Raw genomic sequence first — 26,809 nt, 5'->3', positions numbered from 1 at the left:
TTTAGAAGCGCCAGGTTAGTAGAACAGCAAGCCCTGATAAAATACTCGTTGGATGCCAGCACATGCAATTTACAGGCCTGGCCTTCCACCTTGCTCCTACGACTGCAGCTCCTGGATGGGATCACGAGTGCATCCTACAGACTTAAAAAAATAAAAAGCACATACACCACTGCTGGCACCTCCACAGGCACAGGTGCCTGGGGGCTGAGCAGAAAGGCACAGGTGCCTGGGGGCTGAGCAGAAAGGCACAGGTGCCTGGGGGCTGAGCAGAAAGGCACAGGGCAAGGAGCAGGACACCTTAAAAGTTACTGTCACCATCGCCGCCCGCTCCCTCACCCTGAACCGGAAACATCACTGCTGCGGCCACCATCACAGCCCTAAGCCAGAAACGTCCAGCTGCTGTGGCCCGAACGCTGCAGCCGCCGTGCCCCACCCCATTCCCCCGGCCCTAACGCTGCAGCCGCCGCCAGCACAGCCTGGACACGCGGTGTTCCTGCGGGGGGGGGGGGGGGGCCTGCTCCCTCTCCCCCCCATGGCAGATTATCAGCAACACTGCCAGAAAATATAATAGCTGTGCGACAGAGGAGGCGACTCAAAGCCAAGGCAACGCCCACTCGCCTCCTGTTTGATCTTCAGCAGCAACGCATGAGTTTTGAAAAGGGAATTTAGCAGGGAAGAAAGGGGAAGGGGGAGGAAGAGGGCAGCAGGGGCACTTACCAGCCCCAACCTGAGTCCAGCTGGGCTGCAGTTTACAGAGCAGCGCCCCCCTCCCTCCTGCAGCCCCGTGGAGCCACATTCTCCGCCTGCACTGCAGGGCTCTGCGACCGGGAAAGAAACCTGCATGGACCAGTGGGGGTGGAGGAGGAGGAGAAGGGGCTGGGGAACAGGAGACGAGTGGGATTCGGAAGGAGCAGGTACTGGGGTGGATAGCGGGGGCGGTACAGGGCATCGGACAGAGCGGGGACAAAGCTGAAACTCTGTCAGAGTTGGGGGGGGGGTCATGGCAGGACCCTGTGAATGATGAAGTGCAGGGACTTCAGCCAAGACTTGGGAGGGGGTAGTGGGGACTTGGCAAATGGATGGGTCCTAGTGGGGGCTGTTAAATTGGTTGGGGGGGGGGGGGGATGGCATGGGATAAGAGAAGTATGACACAGAGGTGGTGTGAATGGCCCCGGAGGACTGGAGAGAGGGTGAAAGGCAGTGGAAAGGGACTGGGGTGCTGTGGGGATGCGTCTGTGAAAGGGGCGAGGGTAGTGGGTAAGAGAGAGAGAGAAGAAAGGGCTGGAGGCCAGGGAAGGAGCAGGAGCTGCGAGGGGCACGGGAAGGTAGAGGAGGATGGGGGCGAGTGGATACAGGGTGGGGCTAGGGAATAGGATGCTGGAGAAAGAGACAGAGGAGGGAATGGGAGGGGTGAGTAGGAAACAAAGCTGGTAGTGAGAGGTGAAGAGAGGGGGAGAAGAGGGGTGAGAGGTAGGTAAAGAAGAGAGAAATGGAGAAAAAGACAAGAGAAAGATCAATGTCAGATGCAGGGAAGGAAGGGAAGACAAGAACAGAGGAGAAATGGGAAGGGAAAAGACTGAAGACAGCCCAGGTCCAATCACAAACAAAATGCCCAGAAAAAGGGTAAAAAACAGCATTTTATTTTCAGTTCTTAGAGTGGAACATGTCAGACTTGGGAACGTGCATTTGTTATATCTTTCCTTTTTGCTTAACACAGAAGGAAATGCATTTCTGTTTCTTTTGCTTGGTGCTGCACTGCAGGCAGGGTCGGGCTTCAGTTTTTAGTTTGTGGTCCCTTATTGTGCATTAGATAAGGGTCCGTTTGTGTGTTGCGTGAGAGGCAGAGGTGACATTCTGCTGGTGCGCAGCGTCTGGCTTGTTCTGTTTTTCTAGCAGGTGGAGTACTGGTGTTCTAGGGCTGCTCTAGGGCTGCTCCTTCCCAGGTACGCGTGCTGCTTTTGGGCCCTGGCAGTTAGTGTGGTATGGAGGGCAGGTTTGCTGTGTCTGTTCTGCAGGGTTTGTTATGTCACAAAGTATCTGGCAGCGGAAGGTGTTTGTGTGGCTGTTACTGAGGTGATACCAGAATCAGAGGTTTGGTTTTTTTTTTATGGCGAGTTGTAAAGGGAAACATCCCACGTCCCTTGCTGGGGGAATTTCAGTGGATACAGAATGTGCATTACAGAACTGGAGATGCGGAGCTTGTACAGAGTATAAACTCCAGGTTTTACGCCCATATGGCATACAGAAGAACTGGTCGAACGATGCTATCAAATGTGTCTTTATTTATAACATTTGTATACTGCCTACCAAACATTACCGGGCAGATTTCAATAAAAAGTCATAAAACGGTCCTAAAACAAAGACACGATAAAGAACAATTCACGTTAATGGTTTATTGGGAGGGGCTAGGGTGTCTGGCACAGAAGGTCCTGAAGCGGGGAAGGGTCACCGGGGATCTGCCCTCCCCCCAGTACCTCTGTCTAGAGATGCCACTGGGAGGAAGGGTGGGAGGTGAGCCTGGGAAGGGAAGGCTTATTTAGTTATTTTTTTTGTTGCAAGAACCGAAGTGCAACTACAAAGCAGACTAAATACCACAGGCTGGGAAGGAAGGGAAGAAGATTTGGTGAGCTGGGCTCGTGTGAGCTCTGAAGGACTCACGCAGGCTGAAAGTGTGGGAAGCCTTACCATGTGAATCCTGCCCGAGCTTGGCAGCAGAAGAGGCAGGCTGCCACCCAGCCGTGGGGGTCCAAATAAACTGAGAACTGCGAGGACTTCCTAAGGCCCTGACTGCACACCAGACAGAAGGCAGCGATCCAAAAAAAAAAAAAAAAATGGAGAGCTACTTTTCCAGGTCAGGTCTCTCCTGTCCCATTTAAAAAAAAAAAAAAAGCTTAGACAAGTTTCTGGGAGGAGAGCTCCATTAATTATTAGCCAGATAAACTCAGAGATAGCAACCGTGAATTGTTCTCCCTGCTCTCTGTCTGCTAATACCTGATGCCACCACTCACCTGCATGGCATCTACCCACTTCCATTCCTGATACCAGTCCATCTCTGGCTCTCTCCCCCCACTTCCTCACCAGTCAGGATCCTATACTCTTACCCCAAGGTTCTCTGACTCCAGTAACACGTACCGGTGACAGGATGCTGGTCTCACCCGCATGGCATCTACCCACTTCCATTCCTGTTACCAGTCCATCTCTGGCTCTCCTCCCCCCCCCCCCCCCACCCACTTCAGTCAGGATGCTATAATCTTACCCCAGGCTCTCTGACTCCAGTAACACGTATTGCTGGTGCACTCAGCTGTTCTGACAGGCATACGTTACTGAAACATCATCTCCTTGGGCCTCCCAACCTCATTGATAAGGGCCCGGCAGTTCATTCAAATCACAGCACTCACATTATAAATAAGATTTGAGTGCTGCGACAGAATTACACCCATACTGAAACCTCCACCAGTGGCCCATCACCTGGAGAATTCGATTTACAACTTTCATAGTCACCTTTAAGACCATTCAAGAGAATGAAAGCGATTTCAGAAGGCAAGAAATAGGACGGCAGAAAAAGACCATCCAGCCTACCCGTCTCCTCTGCCTCCTCTGGGAAAACGAGTCTCCCTTATCGGCAACACAAAGAGGCGCTCTCTTGCTTGTGGGGCCTGTAAGGCCCTGGCTAGGAAAAAAAAAAAAAATCATAAAAAAGGTTGAAGGTTCCCTGTTCAGTAAAGCCTTCCTGGACCAAGAACTGCCGTTCGTTACACCCTGCTGCCTACAGTAGAAACCAGGAGATCAGCACAAAACCTGGAAAGATTTGCAGCCAGTTGGTCAAATTGTCTACACGTGCACACAAATTCTGTAATTACTCGTCTCGGATCATCATCTGCTCAGCTAAAATGCTTGGATGCACGAAATATAAACTCACTCTAAGCAAACCAATGAATCCATTGCCCCTTCCGTAAAGAAATACCTGGCCGCGGTACTGCTATCCCCGCCTGACTAACCGCCGTTTCCAGCACCAATGTTCTACATATCGAGTCCATCTTCACAGCCCTGCAGGCGCGAGATGCTCCTTCCTTCCGCTGACACGCAACGTCCCTCCTCACAGTCAGCTACCGCGCCACTGACGAACCATTGCAGGAGCATGAAATATGGCGGCACCACGGCTGGCCCTCACGCTGAAGAATGGCGCAATAAAACCAAGGACGTCAGAAACGTAAAGGCATGAAGTCCATGGCTGAACACCGCATCTTTCAGAAAGAATAAAGATGCGGGTTCATTTCCCTAGGACAGGCTGCAAACACCGGGATCCTTACAAGACAGCGAGGTCTTTCACGAAGGCACAGGAGGACAATAAAAAAACTGGTCCGAGTGCACAAAAGGCAGGAACTGGAGCAAAAGGAGAGGAAGCACGAGACCAAGTTGTTCTGGAAAAAGATAGAACAAGGGCATTATCAGAAAACAAAAAAAAAAATAAAGTGATCATATTACAGTGACACTCAGAAATTACTGCTACCCACAAAAATGATTAGCAGGGGGAATGAATGTCAGCGAGATACAAAACCATCACAAATCACTAGACTGTGATCCAGGAGCAACCACGACTGCAGAACAGGGTTTCTAAAAAAAAAAAAAATGAACACAGTCACACAGGGAAAAAGAAAAGTCCTTTAAGTGAAACGCTTGTACCAAACAATCTGACCAGAAGTGATCAGATTTAACGGAGGAACTGCACCAAAATATGCAGATAACGGTTTCCACTAAAATATCCCCTTATCAGCATGACAGCTCCAGCTGCACGTGGTAAGCAGACCAAGAAATAGTCGTAAAGGCAAACACTAAAGCACAATTTACTGCTACCGACGTGGATTCGGCAACAAGGTTCAGTTATCTAGAAGGAGCTTCATCATGCGACAGTCCCCTGCAGATGCAAGCCAAAGGCAGGAGAACGAGCCCTCCGGCTGCTTTCATGCAAGAAGTGCACCGAATACAGGACCAAAAGGAGGCATGAGACATGCAAGAGAACAATTCAACCTATAAGGAAAGCCGACATGGGCGGGAGGAGTCTCATTTCAATCTTCAAAGCACCAGGAGCTAGGAGCGACTTACATCTGTCAAACAGCAGCAAAATAAAGAACAATGGGAAAAACCAGGCCTCCATCCAAGTCGTGCGAGAGCTCAGAGACTCCGTCGCCTGTACAGCAAGCCCGTGTGAGCAATAAACCATCTCTCACAGCCTCAGGTACCGCTCAGAGAAGACTGAAGGTCACCCGGACACTAGAAGAGTCGCTCCACGTCCCAGACTGAATTCTGATAGAAAGTGCACGCACTCGCTCAATCCTGCGTTATCTGTCCCTCCATGTTACAGACCTCAAGTTATCGTGTGACACAGATATTTGTGATTGATGCTTTTGTCCAGAAGTTAATATTTCCTGCACTACAAGTATTTGGTTGTTGTACTTATTCAATTTTTATTATATAAAAATGTGTGTGTGTGTGTGGGGGGGGGGGGGGTCTTTCAGATGGGATTTATGTTCTGTGCACATAAAAGGCCTCATCTTTTCCGCACATAGTCCCAATTGCAGGTCCCGGCACTGGAATTTCGGCTGCCGCTCACAGGCGCTGGAAACTTTTCTGCCCCTCAGACAAGCGCTAAGAAAGCCTGAGGTGAGCCAGCGCACCTCTCTGCAGTGGGGGAGGGGGGTAATAGTGTGAGATTTCCACCTCTTACACTAGTTAACACCATACCACTTGTATCATATGATCTAACCCTCCCCCACAAGCTAACCACATCACCTATGTAAAATAGTTAATCATGTTAACCAAATGTAAAAAATCCTTGTAAACCGCTGTGATGGCAAAACCGAACGACGGTATATATACAACTCCATACACAAAAGTCACCAGATGCATTTTTGCATATTTTATTATTTTTCTCCTGCTTAACTACTAAGAATAAAGAAATGCAGTATAAAGTACAATAAGTGTATGGTTACCCCTGTAACCATATAAATGGACAAGATCCATGTCACCTATCATTTAACCTATATTAGTAAACATGTAACCGAAACACTGGCACTTTGTTAGAGATTCTTACCCAATCATGAATGTGCCTCCCTGTAAACCGCTGTGATGGTGCATGACTAAACGACGGTATAGAAAAGTTTTAAAATAAATAAAAATAAAAAATAAATTGCCCTACTGCTATCCCTTGCTGTGAATCTCCGATGGCGTGCTCCAGCTTTTTTTTAGTCGTTTACGCGGCGCGACATACAAACGAACCCTGGCTGTGCCAGCAGAGCTGAAGGATTCTGCTCCCCCGGCTCCCCCCCCCCCCCCACCTGAAAATAGAGCCATCCAAACTCAAGAAACTTTCCTGGCCTGACACTGCGCCAAATTAACCCAGAAAGTGAAGCAAGGCCGGCGCTGGCAAAGGGAGCCCTTGCACGCTCTCTCCCCTCCGCCTCCGATCTTTTATTCCCCTCTCCCCAATGCTCTGGGGCTTCCCTCCGTCGGGACACCAAGAACGAACACTTCTAAAGCACGAGGAGTGCCCAGGCCGCCCTCCTTCTTGGGATTATCAGCCTAGATTTGGTTACAGACTGCGGAAAGATTCGTGCTGACTCTCCGGGTTACGGGTGTGAACTGCGGCTCCGTTTTTTGGGGGGTTTTTTTGTACTCTTACCAGCTGCTCGCCGGGTTACTTTTTGTACTGTTTTATCATGGGCATGCCAACCGAATGATGCTCTGCAGGAGATGGGCTCCGGCCTGGTCGCAGAATATCGCATTTTGCTGCCATTTCCTGCCATGCTCCTCCCTCCCCCCTCCCAAAGATTATACGGATCATTTTCCTGAAATCTTCATTTTCTGTGTCAGAAATAAACTGCGGGGGTTGCTCATCTACTAAGTGCAGACCTGTTTCTTTGTTTTGGGAGAAGAGGGATGATTGATCAGCTTTGGGAGCCACGCAGAAGAACAAGCAGCAGATACATGGGGGGAAAAAAAAAATGCCATGAAGGTTTGGTGAAGTGTTAATGTTCCCAAGCTTCACCCAATTTTCCAGTGAGCTACCAAAATGTGCACACAGAAACGTGACGGCAGAAAAAGACCGCATGGCCCATCCAGTCTGCCCATCCGCCCAATTAATTTAGCATTATAATTCCCATCACTTCCCTAGAGATCCCTGTGTTTATCCCATGCTTTCCTGAATTCAGACACCGTTTCTGTCGAATACGGATCACAAATGTTGCGACAATCCTGAACCACCAGATGTGATTAGGGATGTCCAGGATCAGATGTGGGAAGCAGATAAGCCAGGCGTCTGCCAGCGGTGGAGCAGTCGTGTTTTAAGAAGCTGTTACATGAGATATACAAGCATTTGCATCCAGCAGGAAGATTTATGGCCTTAGTCTCAAAGGGCGCTCTCTCATTCTGTGCCAGTGGCAGTAAATCTTTAGGGAAGCAGGCCCTTAAGTTAGGATTGGTACTAATTGTTATAAATATTTTATATTTGCTTGAATTTGTGTACTCTGCTTAGATTCTACATTGGCAGGGTTCGCCGTCTCTCTGCAGCACAGAAGCAGAGACTGTCTCAGTGCAGCAGAGACCTCTGACGTGTTTAACAGTCAGTCTGGAAGGTAAGCGCATGCAGCGTGAAGTCAGCTCCGCTTCCCTCCCCTCTCTGCCACAAGCTTCACAATAAAAAAAAGTCACCTCAATCTCACGCTACGCAAAGAAGGAAAGGATATCAGAAAAATCAGCGATACCGTTATACATCGAGCGTTCAAGAGCTAAAACTCTTCAGATCAGAAGGCTAACCCGCGGGCCCTGAAACGTTCCTAAACTAGTTGCCAGCTTAGCCTAACTGAGCGAGCAAAATGGCACAACAAGGCCAGCCTTGCTGAGCTCTGAATGAACGACTTTTCCCCACTGGGGCCAGGTGTCAGCTAAATTTATATCCAAAAGTCACCAGTTTTATTTTTTTTTTTGAGTGCATTGCATCACACTTGTCTATGAATGCTATGGGCATTAGCCCCTGCTGTAACTAAAAAAAAAAGATCACTGTGAAGGCTTTATTTAAAAAAAAAAATCTTGATCCATCTGAAAGGTAGTTTCCCCCTTGCATCTGGAAAAGGTAGTGCTTAAACAGCTGGATGAGTTGCTATTAGCTGGAAAGGTGCCGGGTAATTTTCAATCTGGTTTCCGGAGGCCTCGCTAGCATCACTGCTGGATAACTTGCATAAGAGACTGGATGATGGGGAGGGGGCATAGACTGATCATGAATTCATTCTAAATGAGGTGAGACTAGTGGGATTGGCAGGACGGCTTCTGCAATGCTTTGAGTCTATTTTATTTTTATGGAGAAGGCCCCAGCTGGTTTCCTCTGGAGAAGTTTTTGACGCAACCTTAGGGTTTCCTCTTCTGGTGTTTCCCAAAGTTCAGTACTTTCACCCTGTTTTAACATTTCTGTGTCTTCCGTGCAAGTGCTCATCATCGCTATCTATTGAATATAATCCTTTTGCAGATGAAGTCCAATTGGTATTCTCAGTGAAATATGGAAGCCCAGAAGGGCAAAACTCTCTGCATGTTGTGATAACAGACTCAAGCTGAACCCTAGTAAAACTGAGGTCTGAATGGACTGGTTCATTTCTTAGCTGACTCACCAGCTGACATTAGTGAGGGTAGTTTGCAATTTGAGGATCTGACTTGCCTCAAGAGTTGTCTTCACCTGATCATATCACCTTTGTACAATAGTCCAGGCCTTGGTGATGGTTATATGATTTTTCTGGGTCTTTAGAAAAAATAAATAAATAAAAAATAAAACCACTAACATGGCTCCTGTTAATCCAGAATATCATGGCAAGGTTGACTGCGATCTTGGAAGTATGTGACCACATTTATCCTAAATTTTCGTGAGTTGCATTGGCTTCCATAAGAACATAAGAAAATGCCATACTGGGTCAGACCAAGGGTCCATCAAGCCCAGCATCCTGTTTCCAACAGTGGCCAATCCAGGCCATAAGAACCTGGCAATTACCCAAAAACTATGTCTATTCCATGTTACCGTTGCTAGTAATAGCAGTGGCTATTTTCTAAGTGAACTTAATAGCAGGTAATGGACTTCTCCTCCAAGAACTTATCCAATCCTTTTTTAAACACAGCTATACTAACTGCACTAACCACATCCTCTGGCAACAAATTCCAGAGTTTAATTGTGCATTGAGTAAAAAAGAACTTTCTCCGATTAGTTTTAAATGTGCCCCATGCTAACTTCATGGAGTGCCCCCTAGTCTTTCTATTATCCGAAAGAGTAAATAACCGATTCCCATCTACCCGTTCCAGACCTCTCATGATTTTAAACATCTCTATCATATCCCCCCTCAGCCGTCTCTTCTCCAAGCTGAAAAGTCCTAACCTATTTAGTCTTTCCTCATAGGGGAGCTGTTCCATTCCCCTTATTTTGGTCGCCCTTCTCTGTACTTTCTCCATTGCAATTATATCTCTTTAGATTCGGCGATCAGAATTCTACACAGTATTCAAGGTGTAGTCTCACCATGGAGCGATATAGAGTTATTATGACATTTTCCGTTTTATTCACCATTCCCTAATAATTCCCAACATTCAATATTGTATTCATTTTAAACTATTACTGTTGCTTTTTAAAGTAGCACATAATCAAGCTGCGTAATACCTTGCAAAGCAATTCAGAAATATGTTCTGGGCCGTGCACTGTGTTCATCACAGCAAGAGTTACTGGTGGGTCCAATAGCTAAGGCTGTTAGGCCGGAGGAACATCGTTCTCACTTCACCCGCCGTTGCCTCAGGTACAAAAATTAGACTGTAAGCCCCCTGGGGATAGGGAAATACCTCCAAATACCTAAACGTAATCTGCTTTGAATATAAAATCTTAAAAAAAAAAAAAAAAGTGTTGTATTTTTGGAAAGCCTTAAAGGCGTGGCTATTCGCCCTTGCTTTTGGTCAATTTGATGACTGACCAGGTGGGCCTGCTTTGAGGAGAAAATGGTGGGATACACTAGTATTGTTTAATAAGACTGTTATGCTTTAAATGTTGATATTGTAAAGTCGCTTTGAGATTTTTTTTGAAAGGTGATAAATATAATACAAAGAAACTGCAGCAGCTGAAAGGAAATCGTTTGGCTGGGAGAGCCTTGGAGATGGCAGAATGACAGGCTGGCTCCATTGTCCCTCCCCTGCTGCAGTTTCACTTATTTTACTTCTTCTGGATTTTTTTTTTTTTTTGTGGTTAATTTGCCTGGCATGGGTAAGAAAATGAAGAGCAAGGTTCAGGCTTATTCCTCTGAGCCCACCGTGGCTATTTGTGTGCAGCAGATAGTGGCTGGCTCTCTCAGCCATGTACATGAGGAATTGAGAGGGCAGTAGTCTCTTGGCTGGGGACGGCAAGAGCACGGTGGTGAGCTGGGGCCAAACATCACGCTTCGGGATTTCCCCACTGCGAGTGGTGCACAGCCTGTTCTCCGGAGGCAGCTTGGCGCAATTGGATAACGCGAGCGCTGAAGCGACCGCGTAGAGACCCGAGCGTTTGCTGGCGGTTCCTGTGGCTCAGCCAGTGTTGACCGTCGGATGCGTTCAGATGGCAGAGTACGGTGCGGCGCCGACGGGGAGTGAGCAGTTGGAAACAGGAGCTGTGAAGGATCCGCTTCCTGCAGCGACATCGCAGGCTGTCCCCAACGAGACTTCTCCTACCAACACAGATCAAGAAGCCTCCTTTGGTGGTAAGGCTGGACTCTTGTCTGCCCAGCCTTAGTCAAACAAAATGTTTCTAATCCAAACTGTTCTCAGGATATTAATTTTCTTTCCAGTACTTTGAATCAACTAGCGCCAAACCAGGAGCCCTGTTCAATAGACCATGTGGGGGGATAGATGCGGCTCTTCGGAAGGATACTCAAGATATTAGACCCGTAAATGCCGCACCGCAAAGTGGAGCGGTGGAAATCAGGTGAGGCGACAACATTCATCTCCTAAAATGTCCCTGAAGTGGCAGGAATGTTAACACGAACCTGCTGGCTGCTCCTCCAGTGAATAAAATCTATTTCTAACCTGGTGGTAGGTGACTTGGTAACCGGGTTGAAGGAGCTGCGAAGCCCCATTTGTCTAGGGACGGTTTGGACTCGAGAGGCTTTCTGCAGAAGTCAGTGCAAGAAGAACAAAAAAAAACAAACCAGATTTTTTTGGGCCTAAGAATCTGGATATTTCCAGATTTGGTTAAATTACATAGGAAAGGAGGAAGATGGTTTTGGCTGTGTGCCAAGAGACCAGGGCTCTAAGTGCATCTTTTTTCCTGAAGGATCCTTGTAAATGTTTACTAATGTTTGGAGATGTGAAATAACAGCAGATTGCATCTTTACTTCTTGATCAACTGGCCAAAGAAAGGTCTATAAAATAATGAGTGGAGTGGAACAGGTAGACGCAAATCACTTGATGCTTTCAAAAAGTACAAAAAGACTAGGAGATATTGAATGAATAGGAGAAAATCATTTGTTTTAGTCAATGCATAATTAAACTCTGGAATTCACTGCCAGAGGATGTGGTGAAAGCTGTTAGTGTAGATGGGATAAAGATTGGTTTGGACAAGAAAAGTTCATAAACCATTGTTAAGGTGGACTTTGAGAAATCCACTGCTTGTCTCTGGGATAAGCAGCATGGAATCTAACTTAGGAATCCTGCCAGGTACTTGTGATCTGGACTGGCCACTGTTGGAACAGGATGCTGGGTTTGATAGACCCGTTATGGCAAGTCTTATGTTCTTGTGTGGTACACTAGGGTAGAAAGCAGAGTTAGTACTATTACTCCTTGATCTATTGGGCTGCGTGAGGCGCGATGATGCCTTGGGAACAGAAGAGAACAGTGATCAAAGATCAAGGGCTCGACTAGCTGCAGGCCTTACTAAAATCCCTAAGGATAACAGGACTCATTTTTCCTATACTTTCATTCTGGACAAAGCCAACAGAAGTGCAGACACAATGAAGCCAGTAGTCATTTGAGGAAGAGGATTGTCTGAGGATGCAAAATATCCATGACAATGAGGGGAATGCTTTTCAGAAGAGATAAACCTAATTTTGCTTTCTCTACTTGATCGAGACGTTCAGCATTACTGTTACTTTCTATGCCCTTTGCATCTCTTTACTCAAGTCAGGCATGAGGTTTGCTTCTTTGCCTTTTTACTTGAAGAGCTGGGCCAGTGGGCAAGGGACTGAAATCACAGGGGACACAAAACTTCAAGTCACACAGATGTGAAACGTTTAACCGTACTGTCTGTCTGTAGCTCAAACAGCAAGGGAGGGCAGCCCGATAATCAGTTCTCTCTGGTAAATTCACAGGTTCACCGCAGAGAAGATTGATTTCCATTCGGAGGCTCCAGAGCTTCGCAGTTTCTAGCACTTGCTCCCTTTCATGCTCGCTTCCTGATCCCTCTAAGTTGCAGTCATGCACGCGCTTTGGCTTCACAAAGCACTTCCGAACATAGATCTAAAAATAAGACCGGGCAGGGCTGGAATACTCCAGTCATATAAAACAAAAAAAAAAAAAAAAAAAAACAGACAGCCCAATAGCTAAGGCTCTGAACTGTAAATCAGAAACTCAAAATGGATTCCTGAATGAAGTGCCCTGGATGTACACTGTCAGCCCCCGTGCAAAGGAAAGCTGGCTACTCCTCAAATGATGCTGCCGGTCGGTCACACAAGGAGCTAACTAAGGTTCTGTAGCTCCAGGGGAGCAGCGGTTTGCCTGACAAGTCAGAGGACCTTGCAATATTCAACCTACCCACCAAAGCAGAAAGACTGCCAGAGGCCATGCTCCCTGCTAAGGTCTGACAAGCTTTTCAAGTTAATGGGTTATCTGTGCAAGAAGCCCACTATTCTACCAAGAAATAAGAGAAGACAGAAGGCAAGTGTCCAGCTCTCCTCCAGGTAAACCGCTGTCTACCCCGGAAAAGGTCCCATTAAGAACTGCCCTCCCCTCATAGCTTGGAAGAGGGTCGGGGTAAGGTCCACATGCATCCCCATCTCCCCTCGGCACACAGAGGGTTTGCAGCCCTGCACGAACTGCAGCTCCATAAAAATTGCTCCATATATATCTTTTTATGCCACCTTTGGAAGATCCAAGGGCAAGGGTAACTGATGCCGAGTGCTAAGGTAAGGGACAACTTGGGAGAACCATCATAAGCCCCGACTGCCACCAAAAGAAGACCGCAGCCCGTGTGCGCCACCCAGTACACCACGTCGTCACCTAGCAAACGCTCAGGAGCACGCTGCACGGCTTCACCGAGTACAGATCTCGTTAAATCTCTCCAGGGCCTCCCTCAGTCATGCTTTGAACAGGGGAACTGCCTATAGAAAGGAACTCTTCAAGCAAGCAAACCCAGGCTAAGCTGTTACCGTTAGAGTTACTGCTGGAGGGGAAAAAATCCATTCAGCGTTCAGGCTTTTCACCTCATTCGAGCTGCAATGAGAAGCCTTGGATCTAGCATGAGGTTTCATAAAAACAGCGTGCTGCGAAAGACTGTGCGCCATTTACTTACGTAATGAAGTGCCTGGTGGGAAGCATCTGAACTCTGGCGAGGTAGCGCCTACTGATGGCAACTGCTGGAATTTGTGGATTTTCAGACCAAGTCCACCCTCCCCAGTGGCACAGTTACAGGCCTCTGCCAGTCAGAGAGAAATACCGGGTGCTCTAACCTTGAAAACTGGAAACCAGCAGGGGAGAATCTTGCTTTAAAGACAAAGGCCATCTGAGCTATAGATGAACTTCTCTCACTACGTGAGCAGGAGAAGGAACAAAGGGGCTATGCGCACTGATGAATGCATGCAAGGAAACGTTTTGACTGTAACGCTAGGGTAGATACAGGCAAAAAGTCAGGAGAAATACTGCAACAACATCTGGACTTGTGTGAACCTTGCCATCAGTCAGATGGCATCATAGCCTAATTCTGAGATAACTAATCACTGTCAGATGAATGCAGCGATGTCAGCGGATATGGGCATAACTAATATACTAGCTTGTTAGCACATACAGAAACATTATAATAGGGAGGAGATAATACATAAATTTGTGAATTGTTTCTTTATATAATATGCAACACAATGCCCCCTTACCCTTCAATTCTGCCACGTAGCCTTTCTGTAAATATGATATAAAGACTGCATTAATTATTCTACAAAGACCATCTCTTTGTGATATCCATGGAAAAGAAGGGGCTTTGCAGATTCAGGGACTTACCCATTTACATCTTTGAGGCATGGTTAAAAGTGCCGAGATGTAAATGGTAGCGTAAGGAGACATTCTGGGCAGGTTAAGCAGAAACAAGGATCAGTGAGCAAGCTGGAGGTGATACTTTTTTCAATTGGACTAACATAATAGATTTGTGCATGGCTTTAAGTTAGACCTGTGAAAAGATATCACCTACAATTTGTTTGTTCACCTTTCATTCTACATATCCAAGTGGACTATTGTGGGCACTCATAATGCTGTATGTAGTTAAAAAGTCAGGAAACCATGACCTGAACCAAGATATATGAATGATAAGATATGCTTTAAAACGTACCTATGTGTTTTACTACATACATGGGTATTTGGTCCTGGTGCTGAAACCAATCTCCCATTTATAACACTGTTTATAGGAAAGCAAGTTTGCTTACCTTAAACAGCATTTCTCCCCCCCCCCCCCCCCCCCATAAATAGCAGGATGCATTGGCCATGATCTGGAAGCGACATCATGCAGCGGCACCAAATTGACTCCTCAACCTCAAAGGACATGAGGAAGGAACCACCAGCAATACTTCCGTTTCATTGGTTGAGAGATTGAAATTCTCATATTCAAGGGCTCATCTGATCCTATTGATTGCAAAAAGCCCACTGAAGATGGCAGATATGGAGGCGAGTCAAGGGGACTACATGAATTGCCACTGCCAAGAAGCCCAGGATGACCAATATCTGATGGGTTGTGCAGTACTGAATGGACAGATGTCGTCAATTAAGCAATACAGAATGTGAGCTTTGTCAGAGGGCAGGAATGCTTCTCTTGCAAAAAACCTATCCATGCCCTAATGAACTGAATTCATTGGGTCGGAATCAGAGTAGATTTCTCGAAGTTGATCTGAGAGTCTGTAGCAAATGTATCATGGTGTGAGGAGCTTGTAATGCTCCTTCTTGGGAGGATGCTCTTATGAGAGCCAGGCATCCAGATATGGGAATACCTGGATACTCTGACACCTTAGATGAACTGCTACCACTGCAAGGCACTTGGTGAAGTTCCAGGGGGGCAGACGATAGGGCAAATGGAAATACCTTGTACTAGTAATGAATAGAATCCAGCTTGAAACAAAGGTAACAGCAAAAGGAGAGGTGGATAGAGATGTGTACATAGGTGTCTGAGATCCAAACACATCCAATCCATCTCTTGAATAAAAGGGGAGTATGGTACTGAGGGAGTTCATTTTAAACTTTTCCCAGAGAAGGCAGCTGTTTAGGTGTCTCAAGTCCAGATTGGACTGCAAACCCACCCGATTTCCTGGTAATGAGGAAGTATTGGGATCAGAATCCCTGGTCTACTTGTGAAGCTGGGATCTGCTCTATGGCTTGCTGCTGGAGATGAATATGAATTTCCATGCAAAGCCAAGGACGTTACGACTTATCTAGAAATGAAGTAATTTATGAACTACGTAAGTCTAACCATATTGGACAATTTTGAGGACCTATTTGTCTGTGTATGGTGTATGGTAAGGTGTATGGGAACCGGGATCAAAAATTCGGCCCTGGTTAGGATGATTTAGTTTGTCGGTTTTCTCTCTGCAGGGGGTTAATCAGGTTGCTGCTGCCGTTCTTGCCACTGCAGTTGCAGAGGCAGCAGACAATATTGATGGAAGGAGCGATAAGAATATCTGGTAGTAAAGCCTCCTGTATGAGAACACAAACTGTTGAGGTGCCAAGAGTCCAGTGCTATAAAAAAAAAAAAAAAAAAAAAAAAAAAAGAACTAGACTGCTACATTTTGCTCCTTTGAGTTACTATCTCCAAAGATTTTCTCCGAAGAGATTATCTCGTAAGCATGGAAGATCCGCTAGCTTTTCGTGAACATCCTTTCAGCTGTGACTAGTTTGGAGCCAAGCCATGCACTTAGCTCCAGTGGAAGCCTCCAATATTCTTGCAACAGAATCAAAAGACAAACTGCACGCAAGAGATGTTGAATAGCTTCTTCTAAATCAAGCAGAGGCTGTGACAAAATGGTCTCCCTAGTTTTAGATGACATGAAAGGCTTCAGCTTTTGTACACAGTCATGGAAATATTAGACTATGTAGAACTGATGAGCTACATGGGCTGTCAACATTGCACTCTGGCATATCTTTTTACCAAAGCTGTTCAGGAGCATGTGGTCTTTTCCTGGTGGAGAGGTGGAATACAGCCTAGTTTTCTTGGCCTTCTTAATCACCAATTCCACAACTACTGATTGGTGTAGCAGTTTAATTCCAAAGCCTGGTGATTTCTGAATTCTATATCCATGATCAGCCATGATCAGACAACCTCTATCCCCCAGACCACTCAAGTAAGAGATCTAGGAGTCACCATCGATAACCATTTGAACCAAAAAAAATCAATCAACAATATTACAAAGGATTGTTTCTTCAAGCTCCAAGTTTTGAAAAGACTCAAACCCCTCCTCCATCTCCAGGACTTCAGAACTGTCCTTCAGTCAACAATATTCTCCAAAACAGACTACTGTAACACTCTCCTCTTAGGACTCCCGATCTCTGCCACTAGACCACTACAGATGCTCCAGAACTCAGCAGCCAGGATATTAACCAACACCAACCGGAGAACTCACATCACTCCTATACTTAGAAACCTACACTGGCTACCTATTAAATACAGAATTTTGCACAAAGCACTCACCATTATCCATAAATCTATACACAACCAACTACCTTTAGACCTTCAGCTCCCACTCAAACTATACACATCAGCAAAACCCATCAGAGCGGCACACAAAGGAACACTCCAAGTCCCCCCAACCAAATCCTCTCGTCTAACCTCCACGAAAGAACAGGCATTCTCCACAGCTGGCCCCATCATCTGGAACAACCTGCCGACTGATCTAAGACTGGAACCCTGCCTGATTAGCTTCCGGAAAAAACTCAAGACTTGGCTTTTCATCCAAGCCTTCCCTTAAGCCTAACATTGCAACTGTTCTTTCATTTAGCCCTATAGACTAAATGACCGACCCAGCCACTGTATACTCATACGTTCTCATTCTCCAGTTTTTTCTGTCCTTTATTTCCTGGCTACTCTAGCCCCCAAGTTCATTCTCCCTGTTATTTGTATCTGCGCCTCGGCCTTCCTGTTATATGGTTTTTGTTCAGTTAACCCCAAGTTTGATGTAAACCGGCCTGATATGAAGCTTGTCATGAAGTTCGGTATAGAAAAATGGTAAATAAATAAATAAATATCCGAGATTCAGTTTTCTGGCAGCAGTATATATCCAAAAGGGTAGGTGTTGGTAGAGCCACTAGTTCTGATGGAATATGAAGGAAACCATAACCTCTGTTTGGGGATCTTTGTCCTTTTGAACTTTAAACGGTGAGCGAAGTACCAAATGTCTCCAAAAATTTGGAATGAGACAGGTCTTCAGGAGGAGATGAGTGGTCAGGTGGCTCCAGAAGTGGGTCAGAGGAAATGCCCATGGAACTGCTGGGCGAATCCACTGGAGATAGACTGCAATCACGACTCAGTGAGAGAAGTAACGATATCATTCCTACCACGTACAGCACTCGCTTAGCCCGAAAGTACTGACCTGCCATCCCTGCCTACTGGAAACCAGAGCCTTGCTGTGGCCAGACAGAGCCCACCCCATGTCAGAGGACCAACTCGGACCTGTAAGGTAAACGCCAGTGACCCTAAACAAGATGTGCATCATAAACTTAAGGCCTACTGCTATGCACGTGGACCGAGTAAAAAGATGCAGCCCTAAAGCAATGCAGACATGGATTTTTATTTAAAAGTTTTTATATACCGCAAAAAATGACAGCAATCTGACCGTCTAAGCGGTTCACAGAAAAACATTCATAATTAAAACAAACTAAACATTCATAGAATACATCACATTTACAATAAATTTTGAGCTAGAAAAACATTTTGTTATGAGTTAGAGATCATGGTTATTGGATATTGTAAGCAGTAGTAAAGAGGTAGGTTTTCAAAACTTTCTTAAATTCTTTGGTGTCTGCGGTTAGTCGGATATGTTCAGGGAGATTTGCATCCATGTGATGATTTTGGCAATTTTATATGACCTTTTTTTTCTACACAGAGGAGAAAAGACTGTTTCTTCATATTAGAGAGATGTCATCACCTCCCAAATGAGACAACTTTGGACCAAAATGGAGAACATGTCCTTGACAAAGCTTTGTATTCAGCCTGAGACCAACTATGAAATGGGTATTGTTCCAACAACTATTTTGCTGATGGACCATAATGAGCATATGAGAATATTCTTATGCATTGGGACCCTAGATGACATCATTTGCATCCCACCAATCCTGTGTCTTATAGAGGTGGCAATATCCAATCCAGATCAACACTGGAACCTTATGGAACTGATTATTCAAGAGAAACTGAGTTGCCCAGACAGACTTGGACGTCTGATATTAGGTGAACGGACATTATCCTGGGGACATTATCCAAAAGAGCCTTCACTAAGGGCTTTTCTCTGTGCATTTCCACGGATTCTCCAAGCTTTACCAAGAAAGCTTTGTTAACAGAACTGCTATAGTAAACCTGCACGCTAAGACTGAGTTTCAGGTACTCAGTACAGTCTGCTGTGTAACCAAGAGGCAGCTGTTCTTGCCAACAGCCCTTAAGAGACTTTTGGCCAATTAGTATACCTTATCCTTTTCTGCCATCATATCTCATGGAGATGTCTGACAGATGTTTTATCTGTCATCCACCAAAGGGGCTTCGTTGGATTAATCCTTAGTGCTGAGGGAGATCCCTGAACTTGTGCAGTAGTACAGACTACAGAGGGTGAGAACACTAGCTTGATTACCTTTCAGCTGGGCTAATTTAGTTTGGCAATTGCATAATTTCTAAGAGCACAGCTGAGTTTAGATAATGCTTATAAGTTCTGATTACCCATTAAACCACAGTGCTTGCACTGTAAAACTAACAAAAATCAAAGAAACAAAAACTATACCATATTAAACCTTGTTTGTATCTATGCTGCTAATAAACTGTCTACCTCACAAAAGTGTCTGTATCTGCTTCATAAAGCTAATGAATTTGTATCATAATGTTATTGGTTAATGTTATTATCACTAATGGAGATAATGTCTCAGACGTCCAGGTGGGTGCCCACCTCAGCACCAGTGATCATCAAACGGTATGGTTTAATATCACAAAAAGGACACGGAAAAGAAGCACAAAAACCCAAGTTTTGATGTTCAAAAACACAGACTTTGATGAAATGGGGAAGTACCTGGAGGAAGAACTAAAAGGCTGGGAAAACGAGAGAGATGTGGATCAACAGTGGACCAATCTAAAAGGAGCAATCACCAAGGCAACTAATCTATATGTTAGAAAAGTAAAGAACAGCAAAAGAAAAATGAAACCTATCTGGTTCTCAAAGGAGGTGGCTGACAAAATAAAGGCTAAAAGAACAGCATTCAAGAAATATAAAAGATCCCAAAAGGAGGAACACAAAGAAGAATATCTGGTAGAACTGAGGGAGACGAAGAAATTAATCAAGATGGCAAAAAGTCAAGCGGAAGAGAGGATTGCCAAAGAGGTAAAGAGTGGTAACAAAACATTTTTCAGATATATCAGTGAAAAGAGAAAAGTTCAAAATGGTATAGTGAAATTGAAAGGTGGAAAGGATCAATGCATGGAGAGAGACGAAGAAATGGCAGAAATATTAAATGAATACTTCAGTTCTGTGTTCACTAAAGAGGACCCTGGAGAAGGACCGACACTAGTTAACAAGAAACTGGAGGGGAATGGAGTAGATGTAACTCCATTTACAGTAGAAAATGTATGGGAAGAGCTGGTGAAACTGAAAGTGGACAAAGCCATGGGGCCTGATGAAGTTCATCCCAGAATACTGAGGGAGCTCAGAGATGTGCTGGCAGGTCCGCTGTGTGACCTATTCAATAGATCCCTAGAAACGGGAGTGGTGCCGAATGATTGGAGGAGAGCGGTGGTGGTCCCGCTTCACAAGAGTGGGAACAGAGAAGAGGCTGGTAACTACAGACCGGTTAGCCTCACTTCAGTGGTGGGAAAAGTAATGGAGTCACTGTTGAAAGAGAGAATAGTGAACTATCTACAGTCGGGAGAATTGCTGGACCAGAGGCAGCATGGATTCACCATTGGAAGATCCTGTCAGACAAATCTGATTGACTTTTTTGACTGGGTAACCAAGGAATTGGATCGAGGAAGAGCACTCGATGTCATCTACTTGGATTTCAGCAAAGCTTTTGACACTGTCCCGCACAGGAGACTGGTGAATAAAATGAGAAGCTTAGGAGTGAGTGCCGAGGTGGTGGCCTGGATTGCAAACTGGTTGACGGACAGAAGACAATGTGTGATGGTAAATGGAACTCTCTCTGAAGAGAGAGCAGTTTTAAGCGGTGTACCGCAGGGATCGGTGTTGGGACCGGTCCTTTTCAATATCTTTGTGAGCGACATTGCGGAAGGGATAGAAGGTAAGGTATGTCTTTTTGCGGATGACACTAAGATCTGCAACAGAGTGGACACGCCGGAAGGAGTGGAGAGAATGAGACGGGATTTAAGGAAGATGGAAGAGTGGTCGAAGACATGGCAGCTGACATTCAATGCCAAGAAGTGCAAAGTCATGCATATGGGGAGTGGAAATCCGAATGAACTGTATTCGATGGGGGGAGAAAGGCTGATGTGCACGGAGCAGGAGAGAGACCTTGGGGTGATGGTGTCTAATGATCTGAAGTCGGCGAAACAATGTGACAAGGCGATAGCTAAAGCCAGAAGAATGCTGGGCTGCATAGAGAGAGGAATATCGAGTAAGAAAAGGGAAGTGATTATCCCCTTGTACAGGTCCTTGGTGAGACCTCACCTGGAGTATTGTGTTCAGTTCTGGAGACCGTATCTCCGAAGAGACAGAGACAAGATGGAGGCGGTCCAGAGAAGGGTGACCAAAAAGGTGGAAGGTCTTCATCAAATGACTTATGAGGAGAGATTGAAGAATCTAAATATGTACACCCTGGAGGAAAGGAGGAGCAGAGGTGATATGATACAGACTTTCAGATACTTGAAAGGTTTTAATGATCCAATGACAACGACAAACCTTTTCCATAGGAAAAAAATCAGCAGAACCAGGGGTCACGATTTGAAGCTCCAGGGAGGAAGATTCAGAACCAATGTCAGGAAGTATTTCTTCACGGAGAGGGTGGAGGATGCCTGGAATGCCCTTCCGAAGGAAGTGGTGAAGACCAGAACTGTGAAGGACTTCAAAGGGGCGTGGGATAAACACTGTGGATCCATAAAATCAAGAGGCCGTCAATAAAGAGTGGGTGGCTCGCCAGAATGACGGCTACTGCCTGGAGATAATACCCTTATTCAATAAACATACACATGGTTACTGTGACTCCAACATCACTCTAAGCTACAACAGCAAGAGGAAATGTGGAAAAAAGGATTCGCACTCACAAAGTGGGGAGTAGCTGGCTTGTTACGGCGGTTACTACCCCAAACCAAATAAGCCTAATACTTCACTTTCAATGCATATCCAGCATAGCTCTCTGCTTCAACGGTAGGGGAGAAGAAAAACTGATACTTCACGCATAGCTCTCTGCTTCAACGGCAGGGGAGAAGAAAAACTGATACTTCACGCATATCCAGCATAGCTCTCTGCTTCAACGGCAGGGGAGAAGAAAAACTGATACTTCACGCATATCCAGCATAGCTCTCTGCTTCAACGGCAGGGGAGAAGAAAAAAGGATTCGCACTCACAAAGCGGGGAGTAGCTGGCTTGTTACGGCGGTTACTACCCCAAACCAAATAAGCCTGATACTTCACTTTCAATGCATATCCTGCTTCAACCGCAGGGGAGAAGAAAAACTGATACTTCACGCATATCCAGCATAGCTCTCTGCTTCAACGGCAGGGGAGAAGAAAAACTGATACTACACGCATATCCAGCATAGCTCCCTGCTTCAACGGCAGGGGAGAAGAAAAACAACCAATAAGGGCTGAATAACACAGCCTGGGTAAAACAAATAAACATGGGTGTAGCTTGCTTATTGCGGCGGTTACTACCCCTACTACCCCTAACTAATCAAGCTTGATATTTCACTTGGTTGCAGCTCCATCACTGCTCTCTACATTCATGGTGGGGGTGGAAGAGAAATAGAACCAAAGAGCTAAGAGAAACAGATAAGTATGAGAAAAAAATGTGAAGCTTGCTGGGCCGTTTGGTCTTCTTCTGCCGTCATTTCTATGTTTCTATAAATCTGATAATCTACCGAAAGGTTAGCCATATCAGATCTTCAAACAGACCCCACCCCATAGCCCTACTTGAGCAGAGGCAGGGAGCCAGGACTGCAAGGATGGTCATTAGCAGCAGTGTTACAAGTACCATGGTCAAGGACATCCAAGCACCACCCAGCTCCTGCAACCTGATCAGGGAGGTGCAGGACTGGCATGAAGACACAATGAGATTGCTCCAGGCGACGCGACTAGAAAATAGAGGCAATAATCATGCAGGTACCATTCCCACCCCCTCACTTCCACCCCCTTTCATCCAGTTAGCCTGGGTCCCTCGAATCAGAATATCCAATGGCTCAGCACATGGCCAGCTTCTTCACTTTGTGTCCCAAAAAAAGCACACGGAACAGGCTGGCTTCCCAAATGCTTTGGACAGCAGTCTGCTCCCGTATTGTGCTTGCTGTAAGTTACTGCTTTCTTGAGCAGGTTCATTTTCTCTCTGCTGATGCAGGCGTGGCTATGGGGCTCAGCTGGCCAGAAGGGAAGTGATGGTTTCACCTGCGCAAGACAAACATTGGGTTTTGGATGGACGAGCTACTGCAGTGTGTCAGCATCAGGACTAATGCTAAACAAAAAAAATTTAAAAACCAATGAGACTGTTCCCGGCTTCATTCTGCCACTTCTGCTCTTCATTCCCACTCAGTCTTCGTGACTAAGGGCTATGCCTTGCTCATTTGCCTTTACACACTGATGCAAGGATGACACACTGATGCAAGGATGACATTTCTGAATTAGACTGGATTCAGCGGGTGCATTCAATATTTCCAATTGTTTGGCTGCCTAGCGTTAATGATCAGATTCAGCTGCTACTCTACCAGCACCTGTCTATTTTTTTACTCCATTTTTAGCATAGACTTGCAGGTTACTCACTTTTTTTTTTTTGAGTAGCACACTTTATGCATCATGTATTTGCATCTCATTAGCTTACTAAATCCTACATTCATGAGGATGGAATAAATCTTTGTTAAAAACCGGAGCAAAATGTTAGTATGGGATTTACTTCCACAATAAAAATCTGAGGTACACAATAAGCTAATAGCATGCAAATGCCCCATGAGTATAATTTTAAAAAACACTGTTTTTAGCATGCTTTGTGCTAAACAATTTTTTTCTCTTACACCTCTCAGGCCATTTGCATGCTAAATCCAAACTAAAAAATGGGGTATTGATAGAGTGGTTAAGTTACCTGCTCACTCTTGCGGGAGTGGCTGGCAAACCCCTTCATGAAGTAAAAAGTACAAAACAGATTGCAACTGAGCAGAGACCAATACACATATTCCAAATAAAAAAAAAAACACTAACGAATAGCTTCCCGTATTTTCTCCGAAATCAATTTTATAAAATGCAAAAGTCATTCAACACTAATGACCTAACAAACAGAAGAGAACGCAAACAATTTTAAAAAGTCACCCTGCACGCTGTCCTGGGAAACTGCCCTGACATATTCCAGACACAGAATCATTTTTAAAAGATCCTCCTTGTAAATAACATGCAAGAAGAAAGTGACTTGCCAGTCCTCCGCCAGTAGAACCCAGGAGGGACGCCCCTCTACATGGTGTTCTAGGTGTCTCGTTGGAGACGGTAAAACCTAGCAACTCAGAAGTGATTGGCCTGGGAACCCTTCTAAAGGCTCTCTAGGCCGACCCCCAAATCGGGTCTTCGCAACCAAGCAAGGCTCCCTCCCGAGTCACCTGCAGGTGACACTGCACGGACAGTTCACAGGCGGCTCCCCCTGGCAGGAAGGCGCACAGCGCAGCCTTCCAGCCCTCACGGGAGCCGCGCAGACCTAGCCCTCCTTTAAGGCGCCTACCTGCATTTAAGGCGAAGACCTAATAAGCTCCTCTCCCTGCAGTGCAACCGCTCATTCTAATGCAGGGTTTACCTCCCGTTTCTTTCATCACTAAAACCCCCATTGCAGGGGTGTGAGCGCTGAATATCCGCGCGCAAGTAAAAGCCGCGTTAAGCTCAGCGCACCCTAATAACATCGCAACCCCAAGCTGCGTTCCGGCAGCGAGGCGCGCACATTCACACCACGGCACGGTATAATCATGAAGCAAAATATATATATGTCTATACCTGCAAGAATAAAGTTGACCCGGTATTTCTTACCAAGCTCAAGTGATTTCATCGGAGTACCGCCCGCTGTTCCGGAGAGCACAAACCTTGCGTGCTCTCTGCAGCCAGAGCCGCCTCCGCGCGCTGTACCTGCGAGAAGAGCAGCCGCACGGCGCATGCGCACCATTCGGATTCACTGCGGGACCGGAAGCGGCTCTCGGGTGCCTGCGGGCGCTCGCCGGCAGGCGGCCTGTGACGTCACCATGCTGGTGCGCGTGCGTACTGCCCCACCCGCCCTCCTGCCTTTCCATGGTACGGGAAGGTGAAAGCACGGAGAGGAAGAGTCGTGGTTTGTTGTCGTTATCAGTATAAAACCCAGTGCAGAAACAAAAAAAAGAATCGTCTATAAATGCTAAAAGCAGCGCCATTTGGTGCCCTTACTGGTGCAAAGAGCAGTTCGCTTCCTGACAAGACCTGCCGCTTCCGGTTCGGGTGACGCACTTCCGCTTCCATGGTGGCGGCCATGGAGGCGCTGACTTCGTATGGCAGCGGCTCGGAATCGGACTCGGAGGACGAGGTGGTCGTCGGCGGCATGGCGATCGGGAGCCTGCTGCCGGTAGATTCCGCCCCGGAGGTGGCGGTGAAGGTGAGGAGGGCACGGAGGCGGGGGTGGCGCTGAGCGCCTGCGTTCTGCCTGCATCCTTTCCAAGGCTTGTGCGGTACCGGAGGCCTGCAGGACCTCTGAACGGGTACAGACAGAGCGGAGGTGGTGCCGAGGAAGGGTTACCGCAGCGGTGCGGGGCCTACGCCCAAAGCCCTGCGAAGCGAGGTTGATCAGGGATATCGTGAAGCCGAGGGGGAGGGTATGACAGGAGGTACTGCAGCACCGTTTAACCTTGCTCCGGTCCTGTCCAAAGGTGCAAAAAACAGACCATGAAACTTACGCAGTTTAAGACGTTTGGTTATTGCTGTGTGACCACTTAATGCACATTTTGGATCTTCTGTCTGTTCTGATTTTTCCTTTTTTGGCTTACTACGTTCCTCCTGGTATCGGGTGCCAGGATGTTCAGCATTGCGTTTTATGTTGTTTTTATCTTTATTGTTCTGTTCCATATTATTGTATGTTGTGCTTCATCTTGAGCTTTTATAGTAAAGATAGGTGATAAGTTTATAGATATTCCTAGGCTTTAGCATTGACTTTGGACAACCCGTTGTTTACAACCCATCTCGTTTAGAATAGGATCTCGTTTCTTGACAGCTTATTCCCACACAGAACATGCATATTCATCCATGGAGCAGTATAAGGCAATAGCAGTGATCAGCAAAGTAACTATTTTGGTGCCCTGCTTTGAGGTGCCCAGCTTTGGGAAGATGTTATAAAACCTGATTTTTCCTCTTGTCTGTTCTTTTAAAAAGGTGTTTTGTCCAGTGTTGCCTCCAATTAGACAGAGTTCAGGTAGTTAGTCATTAGGATTCCAACCCAGCTGATGATGATAGTTATGTTTCTTGATGATAGAGACCTGTGTCTTGGTCTGGTTGACATAAAATTATTTCTTAATATCATTTTGCAATTTTAGATCTAATTCTCAGTGGAGCACAGGATTTCGTGAGAGAGGTAATGGTGGTGGGGCTGCTTGGCAATAGTGATCATAATATATGATCAAATTTGAATTAATGACTGGAAGGGGGACAATAAGTAATTCCACGGCTCTAGAGCTTGACTTTAAAAAGGGAAAGTTTTTGAGAAAATGAGAAAAATAGAAAAAAATGAAAGGAGCAGCTACAAAGGTAAAAATTGTGCAAGAGACGTGGACATTGTTAAAAAAAATGCCATCCTAGAAGCACAGTCCAGATGTATTCCACAAAGGTGAAAGGAAGGCAAAATTAATTACCAGCATGGTTAAAAGGTGAGGTGAAAGAGGCTATTTTATCCAAAAGATCTTCATTCAAAAATTGGAAGAAGGGTCCAACAGAAGAAAATAGGATAAAGCATAAGCGTTGGCAAGTTAAATGTAAGATATTGATAAGACAGGCTAAGAGAGAATTTGAAAAGAAGTTGACTGTAGAGGCAAAAACTCACAGTAAAAACCTTTTAAAATATATCCAAAGCAGAAAGTCTGCGAGGGAGTCAGACAATTAGATGATCGAAGGGTTAAAGGGGTACTTAGAGAAGATAAGGCTATCACGGAAAGATGAATTGATTTCTTTGCTTAGGTGTTTACT

General features: G+C 45.8%; 2 protein-coding genes across 3 annotated transcripts in view; one reads left to right on the top strand and one right to left on the bottom strand.

Moving 5' to 3' along the window:
• WASF1 (WASP family member 1) overlaps positions 1-24,841 on the bottom strand; it is a 271,816-nt gene extending 246,975 nt beyond the window's left edge. The window contains 1 exon segment of the mRNA XM_029595276.1: positions 24,608-24,841. The gene's annotated coding sequence lies outside the window, so the exon portion shown is untranslated.
• A 54-nt stretch (positions 24,842-24,895) lies between these two features.
• CDC40 (cell division cycle 40) overlaps positions 24,896-26,809 on the top strand; it is a 119,750-nt gene continuing 117,836 nt past the window's right edge. The window contains exon 1 of one of the 2 annotated variants that reach the window (XM_029595279.1): positions 24,896-25,232. In XM_029595279.1, coding sequence (XP_029451139.1) covers positions 25,098-25,232 — 135 coding nt within the window. In that variant the 5' untranslated portion in view covers positions 24,896-25,097. The remainder of the gene's footprint in view (positions 25,233-26,809) is intronic. The other variant, XM_029595277.1, reaches the window with a different exon arrangement.

This window comes from Rhinatrema bivittatum, chromosome 3, assembly GCF_901001135.1.
Source record: "Rhinatrema bivittatum chromosome 3, aRhiBiv1.1, whole genome shotgun sequence".
In the NCBI taxonomy this organism is placed as follows: Eukaryota; Metazoa; Chordata; class Amphibia; order Gymnophiona; family Rhinatrematidae; genus Rhinatrema; species Rhinatrema bivittatum.
Note: the sequence above shows the minus strand (reverse complement) of the source record. Positions and strands in the feature narration are given on the sequence as shown.